The 20,634-nt window shown below is 33.8% G+C and overlaps 1 protein-coding gene across 1 annotated transcript; it reads left to right on the plus strand.

Moving 5' to 3' along the window:
- The first annotated feature begins 16,050 nt into the window (after positions 1 to 16,050).
- On the plus strand, positions 16,051 to 17,400 carry LOC126717199 (histone H2AX). Its single transcript, XM_050418636.1, has 2 exons — positions 16,051 to 16,394; positions 17,044 to 17,400. Exons 1-2 carry the CDS (start codon positions 16,182 to 16,184, stop codon positions 17,263 to 17,265), a joined length of 435 nt encoding a protein of 144 aa, XP_050274593.1. The 5' UTR covers positions 16,051 to 16,181; the 3' UTR covers positions 17,266 to 17,400.
- Positions 17,401 to 20,634: the final 3,234 nt, after the last annotated feature.

Raw genomic sequence — 20,634 nt, forward strand, 5'->3', positions numbered from 1 at the left:
ACGGAGGAGGTGGGTCACTGGTCTGAGGTAAGAGAGGCTGTAGTTTGGCATTGGGGAGAAGGGGGAAGCCTATTTTGGGGTTCTTGCTCAAACTCTTTTGGGGTTCTTGCTCAAGCTCTTTTGGGGAAAATGTTTTGCTGGGATGACATACCACCCAAAAGAGGCAAACATGAGCTAGAATCGCTAGGTGTATGCTATAGGAGTTGGTAAGAGAGAAACCCAACCCTTATCCGGATGAGAGTGCAAAAGGAAGTAGAAAACAAAACAGAAACTACTTTTGTCTGCGAATGAGGCACGACATGGCTAACATAGCGTAGTGGTGGTGGCTGGGCAGCCGGTAGATCAGTGGGCAATCCAGGAAGGACACCCACAACAGACCAAAAGTAGTTAAGGGGTAAAAATGATAAATCTTGTTATGGCAGGCAGTATAAAAAGCCATAGATGTGCATAGTAAACAACGAACAAGAGAGAAAACAAAGAAAACAAGGAAACCGAGAGTGAGGAAGAAAATAAGAGTGATAGGAGTGATAAACATGCAACAATAGGCTACCCACTTCTCTCCCTCTCAATAGCCCACTCTCTAGCAAGTTAAGAATCTGATATTAAGCCACTTAGGTCCATTTTCCAAAGTGAGTAACTTCTATGGCAGGATTCCCCTCTGAGCTTACCCACATTGGAGATTGGTTCCCTTCTTGGACTTGAATCTGCCAAGGAGCCAAGTTTGTTCCTTTAGTAAACTAATCCTCTTTTCTTTTGTTATGGTTGATTAAGGACTAATGCTATTTTCTTGTTATTTATCTATTCTTTTCATAATCACATTATCATATTTCTCCTTTGTGGAACTGTTTAAGCATTATCGAATATTTTAGTTATTCGGCTGCGTTATGTATTTCCTGCTATAACTTTTTTTGCGATAGCATTTCCTGCCGTGGGCATGTGACACCCCCCAGGTTCCTGCTAGGGCTCTAACTTGCGCACAAGCTAGCCTAAGGTGAGTTTCAATTAGGCCAATCCCGACTCTCCTACACTAGAATCATAGGGCCATAGTACGGCAGGAGCGATCCACCCCAAGACGCAAAAAAGGCCCACCACACTTATTACATAACATAAACTAAAACTATTTTAAAAACTATTTTTCAGCTAACCAAAAAACAAAAAGCTAACAAATAAAACAAAACTATTAATATTTCTAATAGTAATATGAGAGGTCACATATGATACAGAGGTTTTCTGGTTGCTTTTCCCAGTCTGCTGAAAAGAAAATTAGAATAATATTTATGCTACATTTTGTTGCTGAGGAAAATGCAGGAAAGAAAAAGAGATGTCTTAACGGTCACTATATATCTTATATGGAACTTAGAAATATTCCACCAAACTGGTGGCATAGTTAATGATTAAGCTTTCAGTTCCTGGAAACTTAACATTAAACATTTTCTTTGATAGGTAGATATAGAAAGTACACAAACTATATGGGATTAAGCTCGTTACATGACCCTCAACCACTTATTTAAGAGGGGAGGATATGCTATTTGGTCCAGAAGCCATTGATTAAATAAACAATGAATGTAATGTTCAGCCTGGCAAAAGAAGCACAAAAACAACAAACATTTTGTTCCAAAACAAAGAGAAGCAAAATTAATAAATTATGTTCTTTTATTTCCACATTTTCCGACCAGCAAATGGGACTGTGGGTGATTTAGAAACCTCTTATAAACAAAGAACCAAATGGATTTCTAGAAGTTTAGGGAACAATCAGCCATTCTCGCTGCCCTATTCTATGACCTATCTCATGACAGCTCAAAGGTGATCAAAAGTTACTAATAACCCATACTATAAAATGTACAAGTTTATCAAGACCATAACTGTGTCTATAGAAGACAAGTGCTTGGGCTTCTACTAGCAGTGGCAGGTATAGATAATTATGAATACCATTCAGATGTCTCAATCTGTAATTTGATATCATTACTCTATGAGCTTAAAGTTGAGATCCTTTGCATTGAAGTTTGTGAGATGATGCAGATTAATTGTAAACTGAGGAGAATTATTTGAATGAAACTCACAACTAAGTTGACTACAAATTCAATAATTATGTAATAAGATTTAGCTTATTGCAGTACAAACTAGGAATTTGAAATTACTGATAAAATTTGTGGAACTGTCCTGATTAAATATTTTAACCAGTTTATGCAAGTCTTTCATACCCCAAACATTTTTTTTTTTTTTAAGTACTTACAATATTCATACATATAGACATATTTGAAGTCTTAATTTCTTTCCATTCAATATAATTATCCCTACTATATAGGTCATCCTACACTAATAGTTCAACCCTCACCAAATTCATTATATCTCATAGGTGAAATGCTAGACAATTGTATACACTATAAAGAGTTAAGTCTCTAACGTATAGGGTAAAGAAAAACTCACACACACCTTTACAGCTTGAGCAATACGCATGTTAATCGATTGTTCATAGAGAACTTTTTGATAGGCTTTAATCATCGCCAAGCTCTCGTCAAGAAGCATACTCCCAGCCTACAAAAAATATAAGCAAAAATAAAAAATAAAAAATTTTCAAATAAACATCCATATAGTATTAACAAACTATCTAATTTAAAACTATTAGTTATAGAATTATGAGTTAACAATGTAGGCAAGTCCTAATTTTATTATGTTCAAGATTCTCATATAAATTCTTCTTCTTTTTTTGTCACACCAAGAAAGATTCAAAAAATAAATAAATATATATGCACGGTTTATTAGTACTGGTTGAGTGGTTTCTGATATATACTATTGGATATTACATTACTTGGCGTTAGAAAAAGTTGATAAAATTTTCAAAATATTTCATCCTATTTTGTAGGAAGTAATGTCCGAACTTCACAGTCCTTTCTAAACTACTTGCTCTTGGCAATTGTCTATGGAAGTATTGTGCTTTACCAGAAGAAAGCACTCAAGGTTATTCCAATGGTTTTATACTTTTTTCGCTTTTTTTTTTTTTTTTTTTAATGTATTGAAAGCAAGGGCAAAACCAGAAATATTTGCTTGGGGGAGCCAAGATTAAACTATTATTTTGAATCAACGTTCAAGTAAAAACTCAAAACACTACAAGAGCATTATATATTTCTAAATCCTTTTGGGTATACAAAATTTTTTTAGTTTGCAATACACATGTATAAAAAATATTCAGAAAAAGGGCTTAGCATCTTGACCTTAAAGTGGCAATGTGGCATTATGCTACAAGAGTAAATCATTTCGCATCAAATTTATATCCTCTTAAATAATCGAACGACTAAACATACCAATATAACAAGAAATGTATTCATCAACGGATAATTGGCTTTATAAATTAAAAAAAAAAAAAAAAAAAAAAAAAAAAAAAAAAAAAACTAAAATCAGGACAAAATAATATATTTTTAATTTAAACATATATTTTTACCTAAATAAAAACTAAAGTGTTTGTTTTGGTGATGGACAAAATTAAAATTTTGGAAGCCATTAGAAGTGGGCCCCCCAAAATTCCAGGCTATGTTACCTGTCTTTCTTCTCAGTTCTGCCCAATTTAAGTGGATAAGAAAAAGTGGGCCCAATAGATGCTCTCTCCTTCCTTTTTCTCTTATTTTATTTCCTATAATGCCAATCAAACAAGGGAAAGTGTCATATCAGCACAATTTTCTTTATTTTCTCTTCTCATCTTCCGTTTTCAAACAAAGTGTAAGGGGCTGTTTGGATTGCCAATTCTCATAACTCAATTTTCAGTTTCCATAACTCATAACTCAAAAATGGTGGGACTCATAGTAAAAAGGTTGTTTGGCAAACGATAACTCTGTTTCCATCACTCAATTCTTTGATTTTTGAGTTATGGAAACTGAAAACAACCAAAGGCTGTTTTCAGTTTCCATAACTCATAACTCAATGGCAATATTGTAATTAAACACACATAAGAGACCCACAGCCGCAACTCTTGACCACCTTTTGACTTTTTTTATTATTATTTTTTTTTTTTTTTTAGCTTCGGTGAGTTTGGGTAATGAAAAAAAAAAAAAAAAAAAAAGCTGCACGACTGACAGGTATGGGCCCACAAATAGTGTGAAAAATATTGAGTGATGGAAATTGGGTGATGATGCCAAACGGATGTGAAAAATTGAGTGATGAGTGATGAGTTATGAGTAATGAGTGATGAATGATGGAAATTGAGTGATGGAAATTGAGTTATCAAAAAATCGAATCCAAACAGCCCCTAAATGTCTAAAGCCTATGCTATTGTGAGTCTTCCTCTAGAATATAGTTTTAGTCACACCTAGCTAACTCGTTCCAGTCTTGCATTGGAATTTGGATTTAAGACAAAGAACGTGCCGCTACCACTCTCCACAATGAACATGCAGCTACTACATATTATCCTTGTTATTCTTTCTCTTAAAAAAACCTATTAGATTATATATGCAATTAGTGACATTGTGGTTGGGTTGACATAATTTTTTTTTTCAACCGTACCACTGCACGCCTTTGGTGCAGTGGTCATTTCACAAGTATAAGTGTTTGTGGGATGTGGGGGGTAAGGATCGGGATTCAAGTCTCCATTGAAGAGAGTTTCACACACATATACACTTAAATTAGGTTAGAATAGAATTTTTATCTTATAAAAAAAAAAAAATTCAACCGTTAATATGTTTAATTATTATTGATATATAGTATAATATATAGAGGAGTGCATTTAAAATAAGATTCCTTCCTTTATGTAAGACAAGATGAGAAAAGCAAAAGGCAGAAACCAATTAACACATTGACATCGGTTTCCGTCTTTCTCTTTTACTATGTTTGGAAATATTCTATCTATAACATATTAAATTTTTCTTTGTGAATGTAGGTCATTTTAATTTACAGTTTTCTAAAAATTTAATATTTTTCAAACACACTCTATGCCACTCCAATAATTTATAATTGTAAAGTGTTCAACAAAAAAATGAGTTGGCACAATTAATATTCTGGCGATGGAGTGGTGGCCAGCGTAAGTTTCATTGTCATTAGGTGAGCACTTAAGAAGGACAATATGCTGTTCAATTTTTGTTCCTTGCATAATATCGGTGGCTGACCATTCTTGCTTTTTCTTTTTTGTATTACAAATCGCTTTCATTATTTTGAACTTTTACAGTTAAATTTAGTGCTCCATGAACTATTTGACATGCATGATTCTAGCTTGGACTATCTAATTATTTCAGTCTACCCTAGCTAATAAGTTATATGATACAAAAAAATGATAAACAAAAACTAAACGAAGATCTTGAAATTAGAACTTATACATATATTATACGTGCATCAAATATTTGGAAAGAAGAAAGATATATAATAGTAATTCTATGGGCGTAAGAAAGTAATAAGAAATTAAAAAAAAATTGAAAGCATGAGACAACTACTCCCATGTGTTACAAAATTTTTTAGAAAAAAAAAATGTTAAGAGGTCCTTCTAATGGTTTATAAGTCTCATCATGTGTGTGATCTATGAAGTATGGCTATCTAGTCAAGAAAGGTTTTCTCATAACTATATAACTATACACCCTATGGAGAATGGGTGCGGCTTGTGTTTAGTGAAAATTTTCACTGGACACGTTGGATTGTGGACACATGTCCACTCTTGGACACGTGTCTGACTCCTATCGTGTTCGATGAAAACTTTCACTGGACACAATTCCCTTCCCATGGAGAATAGCCGGATTCATTTAACACATTAAATGAGGGGACAATCATCTTTGACTTTATATGGTCTAAGTGATCATCAATAGAATTGGAGGATATATATCCAGTAGGGTTTGAGCTAGCACGAATTTATATAAATATTGTAACTCATAAGCTCACAATAAGTTAATAATAATGATGCAATTTTCTGATTTCTCTCTCTAATCAACTTGGTTCCTTTGGTCTTTCTCAAAAAAAAAAAAAAAAAAGACTTGGTTTCTTTGGTTTACAATCCTATTTACAAGAGTGGACACAACGGAAAAAAAAAACCCAAAATAGCTTCTTTTTTTTTTTTTATACCGTGGATTGAGATAGATGCGTGAGAGAGGAGTGAAAAGGTATTATATTTTTATGTGAAAAATCATAGTTGACCATCAAAAGAATGCATTGCAAGAGAAATGAGGGTGCCCTTATCATAGTGCCTTTTTTGTGTTTTGTTTTCTTTGTTGGCACTAATTTTTAGAGATTTAGGATTCGTTTGGTAATGGTATTTATACAACAAAAACTGTTGTTTAAACACTACAACACGTATTTTTACACACTTTTTTATCCACATGTATTTCCACAAAATTTAATCAACATCACTAAAAATCTCTTACCAAATGAGCTCTTAACACTTGCGTCATTCAGGGGAAAAAAAAAAAAAAACCTTACACTTGCATCTGTAGCTTACAAAAAAACTAGCCTTTTTCATTTAAGTTTCAAAATGTACGGAAATAATGTGTTTTTTAAAACTAAAAAAGTTTAATAAAAAATCAAAGATGCTGCCGTTTAAAAAAAAGAAAAAAAAAGTTGTCAAGCATTAAGGACTTGTTTGATAATATTGTTCTAATAATGTTGTTTGTATTTTTTTGAAATACGTGTGGGTGTTACCATTTAAAAAAGAGAAGAAAAAAAATTGCCAAGCATTTAAGGACTTGTTTGATAATATTGTTATAGTAACATTATTTGTATTTTTTAAAAATACATGTGAGTGATAAAATGTATAAAAATACATGTAATATTATTTAAATACTAAAAACTGTTATTTAATTAACGTTAACAAATGCCCTAAACCTCTTTTACTTTCTCTCAATTTAATATCAAAGTTCAAACACAGCTAAAAGATAGGACTAGGAGTCTAGGTCCCGGAGTAGCTTTATCTCTTCCCAACAAAAAAAAAAATTCAAAGAAGCTGCTGTTTTAAAAAAAGAAAAAATAGAAAAATTGCCAACCATTTAAATCTCTTTTACTATCTCTCAATTTGAGTAATGACTTATAAATACTAATGCGCATTTTTGGTGCAGTAGTCATTTCACAAGTATAAGTATTTATAGGATGTGAGGGATAAAGGTCTGGGTTTAAATTTTCAAGAGAGAGTTTCACATACATTATATACTTAGATTAAGTTAGAGTAAAATTTCTATTTTGTATAAAAAAAAGTAATGACTTACAAATTAAGTTCGTAAATACCTTTTTTTTTTTAGGGTTTGACTTACTTTCAATACTTTTTTAAAGAGAGGTCTCCTTTTATTTTAAATATACAATAGTAAGTTTTAATCTCCACATTTTATTTAATCATTTTTCTTTTTCACCATGTAACCTCCCAATGGCAAAGAGTGACATCTTTAGGTTCCTATAAATATGAACCAATTTTGGCAATGACAACATTGTTTTATATTTGTTTTTGACTTCCTTCTCCATCTAAATATTTTCTTTTGTTAGAGTAGGGACCTCAATCTTATAAAAATCAAAACAAAAAATAAAGTGTGTCAGCAAATTCTTTCACCTTTTTTGGTCAGGGTTGTTTTAATTCAAATTCTTTGGACAATTCTTATATAGTTCTAGAGCAATGCTTTAGGCTCTCACAATGGGAGTGGTCTCCATGGTGGGTACAGGGCCGGCTCTATGGTGGAGCAAAAAATGCAACCGCCTAAGGCCCCAAGTAAAAAAAAGGCCCCTAAATTTTAACCAATAGGATTATTTATAACCAATAAATAAAATAATTTTTTTTATTAGATGAAAAACAAATAAAAAAATAGAGAAAAATGCAACGTCGTCCACAATATTTTTCACAATACTTTTACAACTAATGCTAAGTAGCAAGTTATTACAGCCTATTGTTGATGGCAAAAAAAATAATTATAGTGATATTTTCAAATAAAAAACAAAAAACAGTTTAAAATCTAGAATTTGTTGTAAAAAATATTGTGAATGTTGCACTTCTAAAAAAAAAAGAATAATAATAAGAGTTTAATTAGCAAACTTTTACTAGTTTTCATCTAAATCTACCACTAACACCACTGTTTTACTTACCACTATCAATCTACCACATCAACAAGTATGAAAAATTTTGTCAAATTTTTTTTGTCTTAAAAATTCAAAAAAAAAAAAAAATTCTATGTAATTCATGTTAATTAGTAGTAATTTTGTATCTAAATAAGATGATCAATTTTCGCCTTAGGCCCCCAAATGCATCAAGCCGCCCCTGGGTGGGTACCACATTTAAGGTCCACCCCTTATATGAGAGCACGAAGCAATACTTCGAGACTATCTAAGTTTTTCATATAATTTTATTTATAATGAAAATGATATTTTATTAGTGACTGTAACTCTAATGATATTGAAAATGATATTTAGACTATCTAAATATAAAAAAGAAGTATAAAGGAGTGACTGTAACTCTACCACATATTCATATAATTTTATTTGTATTGAAAATGATTTAGGTTAGTGAGGATTATCCCACTGCATGTGTAGCCCAATGTGCATAAAACTTGAAAGAAAAAAAAATCATAGAACTTGGATCATGATGAACGTACGTACGTGACCACTTCTAGCTCCACCCAAAAAGAAAAAAAAAAAGAAATAAGAAATAAGAAGAGAGAGAGAGAGGAAGATGAGCTTGATCATGCATGCATGTGACCTGATTTGATTTTGGTATTAATTAAATATTAAAGATTAAATAATATCAAAGTTTTTCGGTGCCTAGTCAAAAGCGAAAGTCAATAATAATTACATATAAGGATCAGAACTGAAATAGAACGAAAGCACCATTCACCGTCTGATCGATACTGTGACAACTAAGAATTCTTTCCTTAGAAAGAAAATATTTCGAAAAATCTCGGATTTGATTCATTCAAAATATTCCGAGATTTCCTTACATTGTTAAAACATGAATATGAGTTTGTTGATCTATCAAAAAAGACATGTATTTGGAGAGTAATTTTTAGGTACTCCCGGAGTATAGAAAATAGTGCTCCCTCCTCTCACATTCATAATAGGGTCCGCTCATTAAATTCATGGTGGGGTCCACCATGAATGTGAGAGGAGGAAGTACCATTTCTCCGTGCCCCGAAAGTACCTAAAAAGTTTGATTACAAATTTATTTATTGATTGCTACAATATTTCTCTTTTGATTTCTCTATCCCTCTCTCTCACTGCCTCTTTCCCCTTTTATACTCTTTTCCTCTTTCATCCTTACCCTCCAAGTGCAGGCCAGATTGTTGGTACTTTCATCCTTGTCCCATCAGCACATTCCTAAAGTCTTCATGTAGTAACTGTAAAGTTGAAAATTACTGTTCAGGTATTACTTCTATATTATTGCGGCCAAAGAATTAGCTACAGAGTATTTAATGCGGTTGTAGCAATTTTCTCCTTAAATATTTTAAGACTCCCCTTTGTCCTTTGTTTCTACAATGCTTACTCATGCCAACAAAATTCCCTAGAACATTCCTCTGGACGGTAGATCACATTTACGTACCTCGACTTGGGCTGGCCGAGGAGGCATTCATCCTCGACCCAACCTCCTGGGCCATTATGGTCAAAGTTGACCTTTTCATTTATTAACATGGGCTCCTCTGACAATGTTTACCCTCCTCGGATGACCCCTTATTCTCGACTTGGGCCTCTGGCCCAATATAAACATAGATAATGAGCTCTTGGGCTCAATACCCCCACAATTATTATTATTATAAAATAATTTGTAGTGCTATATTTATTTTTTCTTCTAAATTATTGTAATTTAAAATTTTATCTTTTAAATTTTATTTCTTTCCATGCATGTCTTCCACATTTTTTTTCACCTGAATGCAACATATCTTTTTTTTTTTTTTTCCTTCTCTTTTTTCTCATCCACTCATTCTCTTCTTCCTTATCTTCTTATTTTTCCTTTACTTCACTTACCCATTCATTCTCTCCTTCCTTGACAAACAGACACATTGGTCTCCCTGTCGCTCTCTCTATGCCCCAAGATGAAGAGCATCACTGTAGCACCAAGCCACCAACACATAAGCTCCATCATGCCATAGTTACAGACCTAAGCTTTCACTCTCACCCATAAACCCCACCATATGACATCCTAAACCAAATCCACAAATCAAGCCTCCTCCTTTACAACTCCATTCTTACCTTCCATCTTCAATGATCTCATTCACTACAACGCCAATTCCAATTCCTCACTCTGCTAGTGAGTCTCTTTTTTGACTATATTTTTTGTTAGATATTAGAGTAAAATTGGGATTTAAAAAAAAGCTAAGGGTAAAATAGGAAAAATATATAAAATATTCAACGGTAACATGGAAAGCAACTCTGCGTTTTGGAATTGCACCTCAGATGGTCCAATACTGAAGCTGCGTTTAAGCTATGTTTGCGTTTTTTTTAGCTGGTACTATGGCACTGTTTATGGATCAGCCAAAGCACAAAAACGTATGAATAGTGTTTATGAGGACCAATTAATCATGAAGTATTGTTAAAACAATATTAATTGGGCTTATGGCCCTATCCGAGGACATTGGACCATCCGAGGAGGCCCACATAAGGTTGCAAGGGGAGCAGAATGAAGAGAGGAGTAGAGACAGTGTGAGATAGATCCAATAAGCGTCCGAGGAAAAAATCATTCTCAGCATCATGAGTCTGAGGTAGACCTGAGTGCCATATCATCACGGACTTACTTCGGAGTTTCATCATAACTAAGGGTGGGACATTGGACCAGGGATAAGAAAAGAAAGATAAACAAATATCTTCAAAAGCTGCTGCCTCCGTATTAAATGCCTCTCAACCAACTCTCTGGCCACATTAATGTGGAGGTGATGCCTGAACAGTGATTAAGCAACCTTACAGCTACTAGTTGATGGTTCTGGGAAATGCTGGATGGGACAGGAAGGAGTCCCCCGAATCTAACCTACATGTGTGTGGTATGAATGACACCAAGATTATAGTATATAACATGAAAAAATGATGATGGGAAAAAGAAAAAGACTGGAACTCTGGTATAATTTTATTTTCAAGAAAACCATATGATACAAATTACTGAATCTATTCCGAGGATAAATTTTTCTAGTCTTACTTGTGTCAATTTGTCTTGAAATGTTAAAACTAATCGTTTTTCTTCAGGGATAGATCTAGTTCTTCAATCCATGCTCTATAAATTTATTGTTTAGGCCGTTAGTGTTTGGGCCTCATCCGATTTTGGGACCAATCCATTTTCAGTCCTTACAGTGTTCATAAAGTGTTTTGCCTTTAAAAAAATATTGGCGTAAATATACTTTTAGTTCCAATATTTTGGCTTTTTTTTTTTTTCATTTTGGTCCTTACATTTTAATTTTACTACTTTTAGTCTCTAAACCAATTAATGCGTGTTATTTTCATCAGTCAATCGAAGAAAATAGCTGAGGTGGCAGTCGGAGAAATTAAAATATTATTAAAAATGCCACATCAGCATCTAATTTTTTTTTTTTTTTTTATAAATAATTTGTCAATTTCAATTAAATAAAAAGAAAAAGAAAAAACAGGATTAAAATTTAAGAAGAGAACAAAGACCAATGCTGAAAACCCATTAGTTTTTCTCGTTCTTCCCCAAAGATTCATACCCAAAATCATAAAATCAAAGAAAACTTAGAAATCTCAAACACTCAAAAACCCAAAAACTCAAACAAAACTCAGTTTATTTCAAAGATATTATAAAAAGGAAAGTTTAGTATATTATATATTAATCTCATCTCATCTTCCAACGTCAACGTCACTGAACTCACTCTCTCCCTTCAATCTTCATTCGTCCCTTTTACAAGGGTCAACGGGGTGTTCACTACTACTTGCAAATTGTGATCCCATTTTAGATGTGGTGGTACAAAGATTATTATGACCCTTGTTCACAATTACAACATAGTAGAAGCAGTAGCAGTAGCTGATCCAGACCCAGAAAACCACCACCACAAACCTACCAACCACACCACCGCCGACCACCACCACATTATAACCCAACAACCCAAATCAACCAAAAGTCACGAACCCAGTCAAAACTAGATTCACGACAGCCCACAACTTGACCCACCAAGCCCACGACAGCCCACCACCGCTGCATGTCCTTAACTCATGATTCACAGCCACCAAACCTGACCCACCACCAACATCAAGAGTAGGGGCCATTGAAGACGAAGGAATCGACCTCGAATCTGCCCAGAATGACTTGAACAATCGTCGGTCCACTTGTCGATGGTGGAAGTACCATTAAGGCACTCGATGGAGAGGACCGTCGAAGAAAAAGAAATAAGAGAAAGCCAAGAGAGGAGTTTGACTCGAGAGGGAGAGGGAGAGAGAGATCTAGGAAAATGAAAAATTAGTTTGGCACTGTGTCTGAGTTTAGTGTTTATTGATGATTTTGTGTTTGGTTGACAATAAAATTTAAGAAAAATTGAGAAAATTACTACAAGTTTTTTTTTTCTTAATCTTTAAATCTTTATTCAGGTGAATTTTGATTTTTAATTATGTTTTGATTTTTTTTATTTAGTTAAAATTAATAAATTAATTTTTTAAATTTATATGCTGATGTGTCATGGTTGATGTGACATTTTTATAATATTTTAATTCCTCTAGCTGCCACATTAGCTATTTCCATCGGTTGACTGATGGAAAAGACGAAAATAACACATGTTAATTGGTTTAGGGACTAAAAGTGGTAAAATTAAAATGTATGGACCAAAATGGAAAAAAGCCAAATGTAAGGACTAAAAGTGCATTTATGCCAAAAATATTTTGTTACAATGTTTTCGGCAATAAGTTTTCAGTTTTCAGCAAATAAGCAGTCTCCAAACAGACCCCGAATCATGCTTTTTGGTGGTCTGCGTTTTGAGAAAGTGTTTGAAATCAAAAATTGCTTTTTTTTCCTCAAAATGCTGAACCAAACGGGCACATAATCGCTATATCAGCTATCATTCATAGTAATTTTGGCAATGGTAAGCGAATGGGCTTTTTGCAGTTATCACCGAGAGAAAATGAGTGAAAGTTGTAGCTACCATAGTTATCAGTTGCTGGATTTCACTAGGAAAGGAAATTGGGGTAGCTTGAGTTAATGAAGAACCTTAAGCTATTCTAGACTTCTAGCGTTTTTTTATCGTGAGCCCAACATGCATGGCCCATTAATGTTTTCTTTGTTGAGGAGAAGAGTTTTTTTTTTTTTTTTTTTTTTTTTTTTTTTTTTTTTAAGCAAAAGGAAAAGAGGGATTTAAAAGTAAAAAGAACTCCTTACTGTATAACCTCTATTTTAAAGGCTAAGCTAAGACACCAAGATCAAGCCTAAAAAATATTCTCATTAGTCCATTACAAGGGTGGAGATGGGTGTTCTAAGCTTTGCTAAAACGGTTCCCATTTCCTATGCATGAGACTTCTCGAAAATTTCATAAATTGATCGTGTGCTAGATTGAATTTGTGACTTTTGAATTTTCATCATGTCTTAAGATTAGTGAATCTACCATCCAAGTACCTCTATGGGATAGTCACTATTACTATTGAAAAAAAAAAAAAAAAAAACTAACATTGTTTAAGGGAGGATATAGATCAAACTTGCGAAATGGGATTTGAGGCGTCACAATAAGGTTTGAAGCCCATTGGCAATATCATGTCATTTATGTGGCATTTGATACGTGGGAATCCACAATACTCCTAACATCCAGATTCCCAGGAATATGATACCTTGCAATCTAGATGCCTAGGAATGTAACTATTCTATACTTGGTTTAATTGGGAATCTAATAAGATTCTTAACAATATGAGATTATAATGTTTGGTTTATTCCTAGAAATCTTAACTGAATTATTTATTTTTCCTATTCTATCTTTAGATGTGTAAATCCAATATAAGTCTTTAAAAAAAAAAAAAATCTTCTTCTAAATAAATAATGAAAAATAAAATATAAACTATAAATTATGACAAATTCATTAAAATTATAGTCTAAAGGTCTATTTGGGATCCGCTTATTTTGTTGAAACTGAAATTTTTTTGCTGAAAGTACTGTAGATATAGGTAAAACTTAATTGAAATAGTACAGTGAGATCCATAAATAGTACCAAAAAGTGCGGTGAGACTCATGAATAGTAGTAAAAATAAGTTAAATAGTAAAATAAATTAGCAAAAATAATCTTGCCAAACGAACACTAAAAGAAGAAAAGATGAATATATCAACAGAGTTGTCTATTTTGTTTATGTTGTTTTGGCGGGAAAAGATAAAAACAAAGGAAAATATATTGATGATTTGTTTTATATTTTATCTCAATTACTTAAATGATAAGGAAAAATGGTTAAAATTATCAATTTATAAAAAAATACAATTTCCTTTAAGCTTGGGAATCGGATACCGACTTGTTTTAAAGGGAATCCACATTCCTACCGAAATGGGGTTAAAGGGGGAATCCAGATTCCCCTAGCATCTGATTTTTTTAGTGTGATTTGCAACCAAACATGAGAATCTTTAAATATTCCTAAGAATCCTATAACATTACTTTGTACCAAATGTCACATTTAGGCTTTTGTTCTTTTTAGAAGTATATCTTTCTTTCTTTTACTACAATTTGAAAATGAAGACAAATCCCAAGTGGTAAAAAAGTATTTATAAGATACCATTCATGAGTGTGTTTGGAAAGTGATGAAATCCACCTTTATTTGAGTTTTTAGCTTATTTTTATTTTTGATATTATTCAATATTTATAGGTTCCATTGCACTTTTTGATATTATTCATATATCCTACTATACTATTCAACTAATTTTTAACTTTTTTCTACCATACTTTTAACAAAATATTCAGTTTTAACTAAATAAATTGTTCCTAAGCGGACAATAATTGGTATTTTAATACTTAGGGAGTTTGAGAGTTTTTTTTTTTTTTTTTCTCTCCCTTCTTGGGAGTCCATTGAATTTAGGGTTTTGAGTAGTGGGCCTCAGAATGACATCTATGTTTCTGTATGTTTTAAGCCGTAACGAAGCCCACTCCCAAGGCCCTATGGAATCTGTTTAGATTTCCATTTATCTTAGACATGGAAATGAAATTATCCAAAGGAACTCATCTCATCCTGGGCTGGAGCTTGGATTCTCGTTTAGGGTGTGGCAACCTACTGCGTTATGGGCTTTATTGATGATATATCCAGTAATTTTGTGGTACAACTTTGGGCCATATTTCTCATGGCCAATTTGCTTGAGATAAAAAGAGTCTTCACAGAATTAAAGACACCAGGTCCATCCCCAGAAAGTACCATCACATAATAATATAATCTCAATAAATAAAAGGTTGAAATAAAAGATAAAAAATAGGAAAAAGAAGAAAAGAAACTCAAATTTTAATTAAGTTTAAAAATAAAAGTATTGGCAATTTGGCAGTCGACCATCCATATAATGTCACATTTGTGACTAAAAAAAAAAAAAAAAAAAAAAAAAAAACCAAATCAATGTCACATTTGAAAGAAATAGATTGTAATCATTGTATAATGAATAGTAAATAACTTTACACTTTATTCCTCTTATATTTATTGGTATTTATTTATGTGGTGCTGGGAACACAAAAAAATATCATAATATTTTCATGACACTCTTGTTTTCAATTTTCATAAGTCTCAATTTAATATTTTATTATTTAATTTAATTTGATTTATGAGAAATTGACATTTTAGCAATTATAAAAGTATTTTGATAATTTGTTGTGTTTGTAGAATAACTTTATTTTATATAAAAAGCTCTATTTAAATTGATTTATACACAAATTCAATATATTTGATTGATTAATTTAAAATCGAATTTACTCTAAAGTTGTGTAAAGTGTAATTATCCTCTTAAACAATAGCTTTGCTGAAGTACCAACCTTTTTTTTTTTACGGCGTCGTTTTGGTACAAACCTCACCGAGTCTGCGTGACAGATTAAAAAAATTTTGAAAACCCGCGCAAACTAAAAATAATTAAAAAAAAAAGAAAGACACCCACTTTGCCGCGAATCTTGCCACGCTGGCGATCCGCGTGAACCACCTATCCACCAATAAGCTCAAACCTTGCCCACCTATATATTCTCCAACCACAAAACACACCCAAACCAAAGAGAGAGAAAGAATACAAAGAAAGAAAGCAAAGCAACACACACACTGTGAATCAAGAGAGAGAGAGAGAGCTAGGGTTTTCATTTCTAGAGAGAGAAAGATACAGAGAGAGAGATATGAGTTCAACGGGCGGAGCTGGAGGAGGTTCGACCAAGGGAGGAAGAGGAAAGCCGAAGGCCTCGAAGTCGGTTTCGAGGTCGCAGAAGGCTGGGCTTCAGTTCCCAGTTGGTAGGATCGCTAGGTTTCTCAAGGCCGGAAAGTACGCCGAGCGTGTCGGTGCCGGTGCCCCGGTTTATCTCTCCGCCGTGCTCGAATATCTAGCTGCTGAGGTAACTAAATATTTTGGCTTTTTTTTTTGGTGTTTTGTGGGATGGGAATTTTTGATTTTGGGGGTTTGGGTTTTTGGTTATTTGGGTATGGTTTTGATTGGTGGAATGAAATTAGGGTTTTTTTTTTATGACCAAAAAAAAATGATAAATTTGGTTTGTTTTGATTTGATGAATGTTGTTTGAATTTTCATTTTCAAAATTAGGGTTTGTGTTTAGAAATGTTGGGTTAATTGGGTTTTGATTTTTTGAACGGAAATGGGTAATTTTTGGGTTTGATTGTTTTTGCGTAGTTGATTTTTGAGATCAAAGTTTTCAAATTTGGGGGGTTTTGGTTGAGATTAGGGATTTGATTTTTCTGGGTTTTTCGTTGCATGGTCTTGATTTCTTAAGACTGAAATTGTCTTGATTAATTGGATTCAATTCAATAAATTTTCAAGCTTTTATGAAATTTTGAAATGATTGGGGACATGAGGTATTTGGGTTTTCTGAAGTGATATCAACCTTTTTTGGCTTTATATCAATCTCGTTTTTACAAAAAAAAAAGGGTTTGGATAATTCATTTCAATCTCCTTTCATTACCAAAATATTTATCTTATTTTTAATGGGTTTGGATTATTAATGTGGCTTTGATTTTGGTGTGTGTATTCAGGTACTGGAGCTTGCTGGAAATGCAGCTAGGGACAACAAGAAGAATAGAATTGTGCCTAGGCATATCCAGCTTGCAGTGAGGAACGACGAGGAGCTGAGCAAGCTTCTGGGCTCTGTAACTATTGCCAATGGAGGAGTGTTGCCGAATATCCACCAGACCCTTCTGCCTAAGAAGGTTGGCAAAGGAAAAGGCGACATTGGATCAGCTTCACAGGAGTTCTAGAATCCTAGTGCCTTCATATAGATAGGGGTTGTTTTAGTAGTTTGTAACATATATGTGTTTTTCTGTTTTTGTACTTGTGCCAACTGAATTTTCATGCTATGTTTCTTGTTAATGAAATGAATCTTATTGCTTCTACATACTTGTCCGATGTGCTTTCCTATATTTGTCTTTTTTTTTTTAATGAGATTAAATTGAAGGGTGAGATTTTGGATGATGGTATTTATGTGATAGAATGGTTTTGTTGGGGAATTTGCTGTTGGGTTTCTCCACAAAGTTATATTGCCTGTGAAGATGGTTCAGTTGTACTTGGGCGTTCTTTGCAATGCACAACCATGTTTCCTCATATGCTTGTTGTGGGTAATTGTGTTTCAGATGAAGTGAAAGAGCCTACTTTTTTAGATGTATTGTGTAAATGCGTGTGTGATGATATCTTCATATTGGGTTCATTTGACTAAAATTGCTTGCGAATGTGCCTGTGGCCATGAAAAACCTTATTTGTTTAGGAGCTGGTGGGGGGGGGGGGGGTGGTTTAAGTTGCAGCTATGAGCCTATGAGGAAGCATGGCCATGAATAACCTTATTTGTTTAGGAGCTGGTTTAAGTTGCAGCTATGAGCCTATGAGGAAGCAAGGTAGATAAAGGCAATCGTATTTTATGCATTGTGATTGTTTGACTAATGATGCATTTTGATTTTGATTGCTGAGTCGTTTGGCCTAGATTCTTTTTGCATAAACATTGCTTAAGATGACACAGCATAGTTTTCAAAAACTACACTTGTGTTGGGTGTATAAATTATAAAGTAGGAATAGATATCTCTGGTAAAGAATTCTCTGCGACCATTATGCTTACAAGGGCCTTAAGGCAAAAATGACTTCAAATCACTCACAACTGGAAATCTGCCATGACTTGAAGCTTGTCCTCTGAGCAGTTCACTTCCAAGTTCAGTACTACAAACTAGAAACCCCTGTTAAACCAGAATATCTTCTGCTGGGCCATTTAAGTTGACAACCCTTCATGGTTCAATTAATCCGAATACCGGTAGGGATAGATAGAGCCACCAAATTAATGAAAACTTTGCAAGCTATGCCTTGCATTTCTCAAAATGCAGTCTATCAGTCATTAACCTCATCAACAAAATAACACTTGCGTTTTAGTTGTGGTTCCATTTTGCATTTTCATTCCCAACCATTCCGCTACTAATTTGCATGCTTTTGCAATTCGTGATAGCTACCTACTACATTAGAATACATTTTTGTTATTTTTTCAACTCTCAGAGCAATTATATCAGCTTGTGCATAAATGTGCAAAATAGAAAAACTAATTACTTTAACACAATTTGAGCAAAAAATCACCCACATCAGTGGGTGTAAACTTGTGTATAAATACACAATTGTTACAGTATATATGCATGGTTACTGTAGCATGTGTATTTATTATTTTATTAATTTCAGTTCGCACCTTTTTTTTCTCTCTTCTCCGTGCATAATGAACCCAGTCTCCTCATCTTCTTTTTCCTCAAATGCACACAAACACACCCACACACAAGCACATCCACAGACAAATCAACACAAAAACACACCCACACAAACAAACCAACAGAGAGATAGATTGGTGCTTGACTGGAATGATCGGTGCTTGTGGGTGAGAGCGACGATATTGGAGAGGTGTGTTGAAAAGTGCGAGGCTTAACGGAGCGGTAGAAAAAGCCATTGAGCCTAGCTTGGTTGTTCTGGAACTGGTGGGCTTGGTAGTCAAGAGAGTTCTTTTTCCGATTATTGTATATGGTTGTTGTGGTTGCTGTTGTAGTTGTTGTTGATGGCGAGCGATCTAGGTCGATGGGTCGAGAAAAAGACCCGGGAGGTTGGATTGGTAAAAGGGTTGTGGAGCTTGGTTTGTGGATCGGCCAGTGAAGAAGTTCGACTAGCGTGGTTTAGGGATCGGCCGGTTGGGTTGGTAGTTTTTGAGAAAAAATGAGAGGTTCATGGATCGGCCGGTTGGGTTGGTAGTTTTTGAGTGGTGAAGAAGTCCGACTGACATGGTTTGTGGATCGACCGGTTGGGTTGGTTGTTTTTGAGAAAGAATGAGAGAAGGTAGAAAAGAGAGAGAGAGAGAGGTGATTTGTTCAGAAATGGGTATAGAGAGTGGTAGAGAGATGGGTATAGAGAGAGAGAGAGCGCGCGTATGTATGTAAAGGTTGTTGAGAGAAATAATAAAAAAATTGAGAAGAATGAATATTTTATTGAAATATCTTGTAAAATAGATAAACTGATGTGAACGTTTTGTAAAAATGATGGTGTAAAATAGAAAAAATAGGTTTTAAGTGTAAAATAGACGGACTCTTATGCACAAACTGATGTAATTGCTCTTAAGCTCTTTACCTAGGTATTGCACTTGATGCAATTACTATCAATGGTTGAGATTGATAGTTGTAAAACACAACTTTCCATCTTAACCATTGATTAAAAAAGGTTAAAGAAAAGTAAAAAGTAAAAGTTTAAAAAGTGAAATGTGAACAAATTTTGTGAGAGAGGAGGGTGAATTGCACCCAATGCAATACTAATCCCTTTATATCATTCTCTGCATCAAAGATATACAGCTTAGTAGCAAATGACGAGAAAGAATGACAGTTGGCAAGAAGATCTATGGGTTCAACTTTTGGATGGTTCCAGGCCTAATAATAACAAGGGATCATGGGCCTTCAAGAGTGGGTGGTTGATTGTTGGTTGGATTGGGCTTGACTCACCGCAACCAATCTATGCACAAAACGTGAATCCCACAACACAAATATATATATATATATATATACATATATATATTTGTATGTATGCATGTATAATGTACTATATTGATTTGAGTGAATAATTAAGGAATAACAAATAAAATACAAAGCAAAGAGAGTGACAAAGATCCTCCAAATAGAGTGATATTCATATTTTATTATATTGAGTGTTTAAGTACATGAGGTCCTGCTCTATTGGGATATTCCACAAGGCTCAATAAAGTTTAAAAATTATAGACTTGAATAGTACCGCTTGGGCTATCAAGATTTGTGAAGTTTGAATCCCTTTGAATCTAAGTGACTCCTCAAGTGTTTTCTCTAGGATATCTTACAATGCTTCACTCTTCCCAGTCTATCTCAAGTGAAAGCTCAAGACTCTTTTTTGGTGTTTCTTTGAGTCTTGAGTGCTTATGTCTGAATGAATACCCTTAGTTTGGGTTTCACCCCTTTTATAGTGCTATTTGAAGGTTCTTCAAAATCAACAATCCATCCTTTTAGTGCTCTGGGTACCAGAATCAATGTTCTATTTGAAACATTGGTGGTTGGTCATTTCCCCTTTCTTTTCTTACTTCACTCTCCTAGTGACTAATA

This window comes from Quercus robur, chromosome 3, assembly GCF_932294415.1.
Source record: "Quercus robur chromosome 3, dhQueRobu3.1, whole genome shotgun sequence".
NCBI lineage: Eukaryota > Viridiplantae > Streptophyta > Magnoliopsida > Fagales > Fagaceae > Quercus > Quercus robur.

Coding starts and splice junctions, on each gene's coding strand:
- LOC126717199 (XM_050418636.1), top strand. CDS start 16,182: ATGAGTTCAACGGGCGGAGCTGGAGGAGGTTCGACCAAGGGAGGAAGA. Junction 16,395..17,043: donor TCGAATATCTAGCTGCTGAG/GTAACTAAATAT, acceptor GTGTGTATTCAG/GTACTGGAGCTTGCTGGAAA.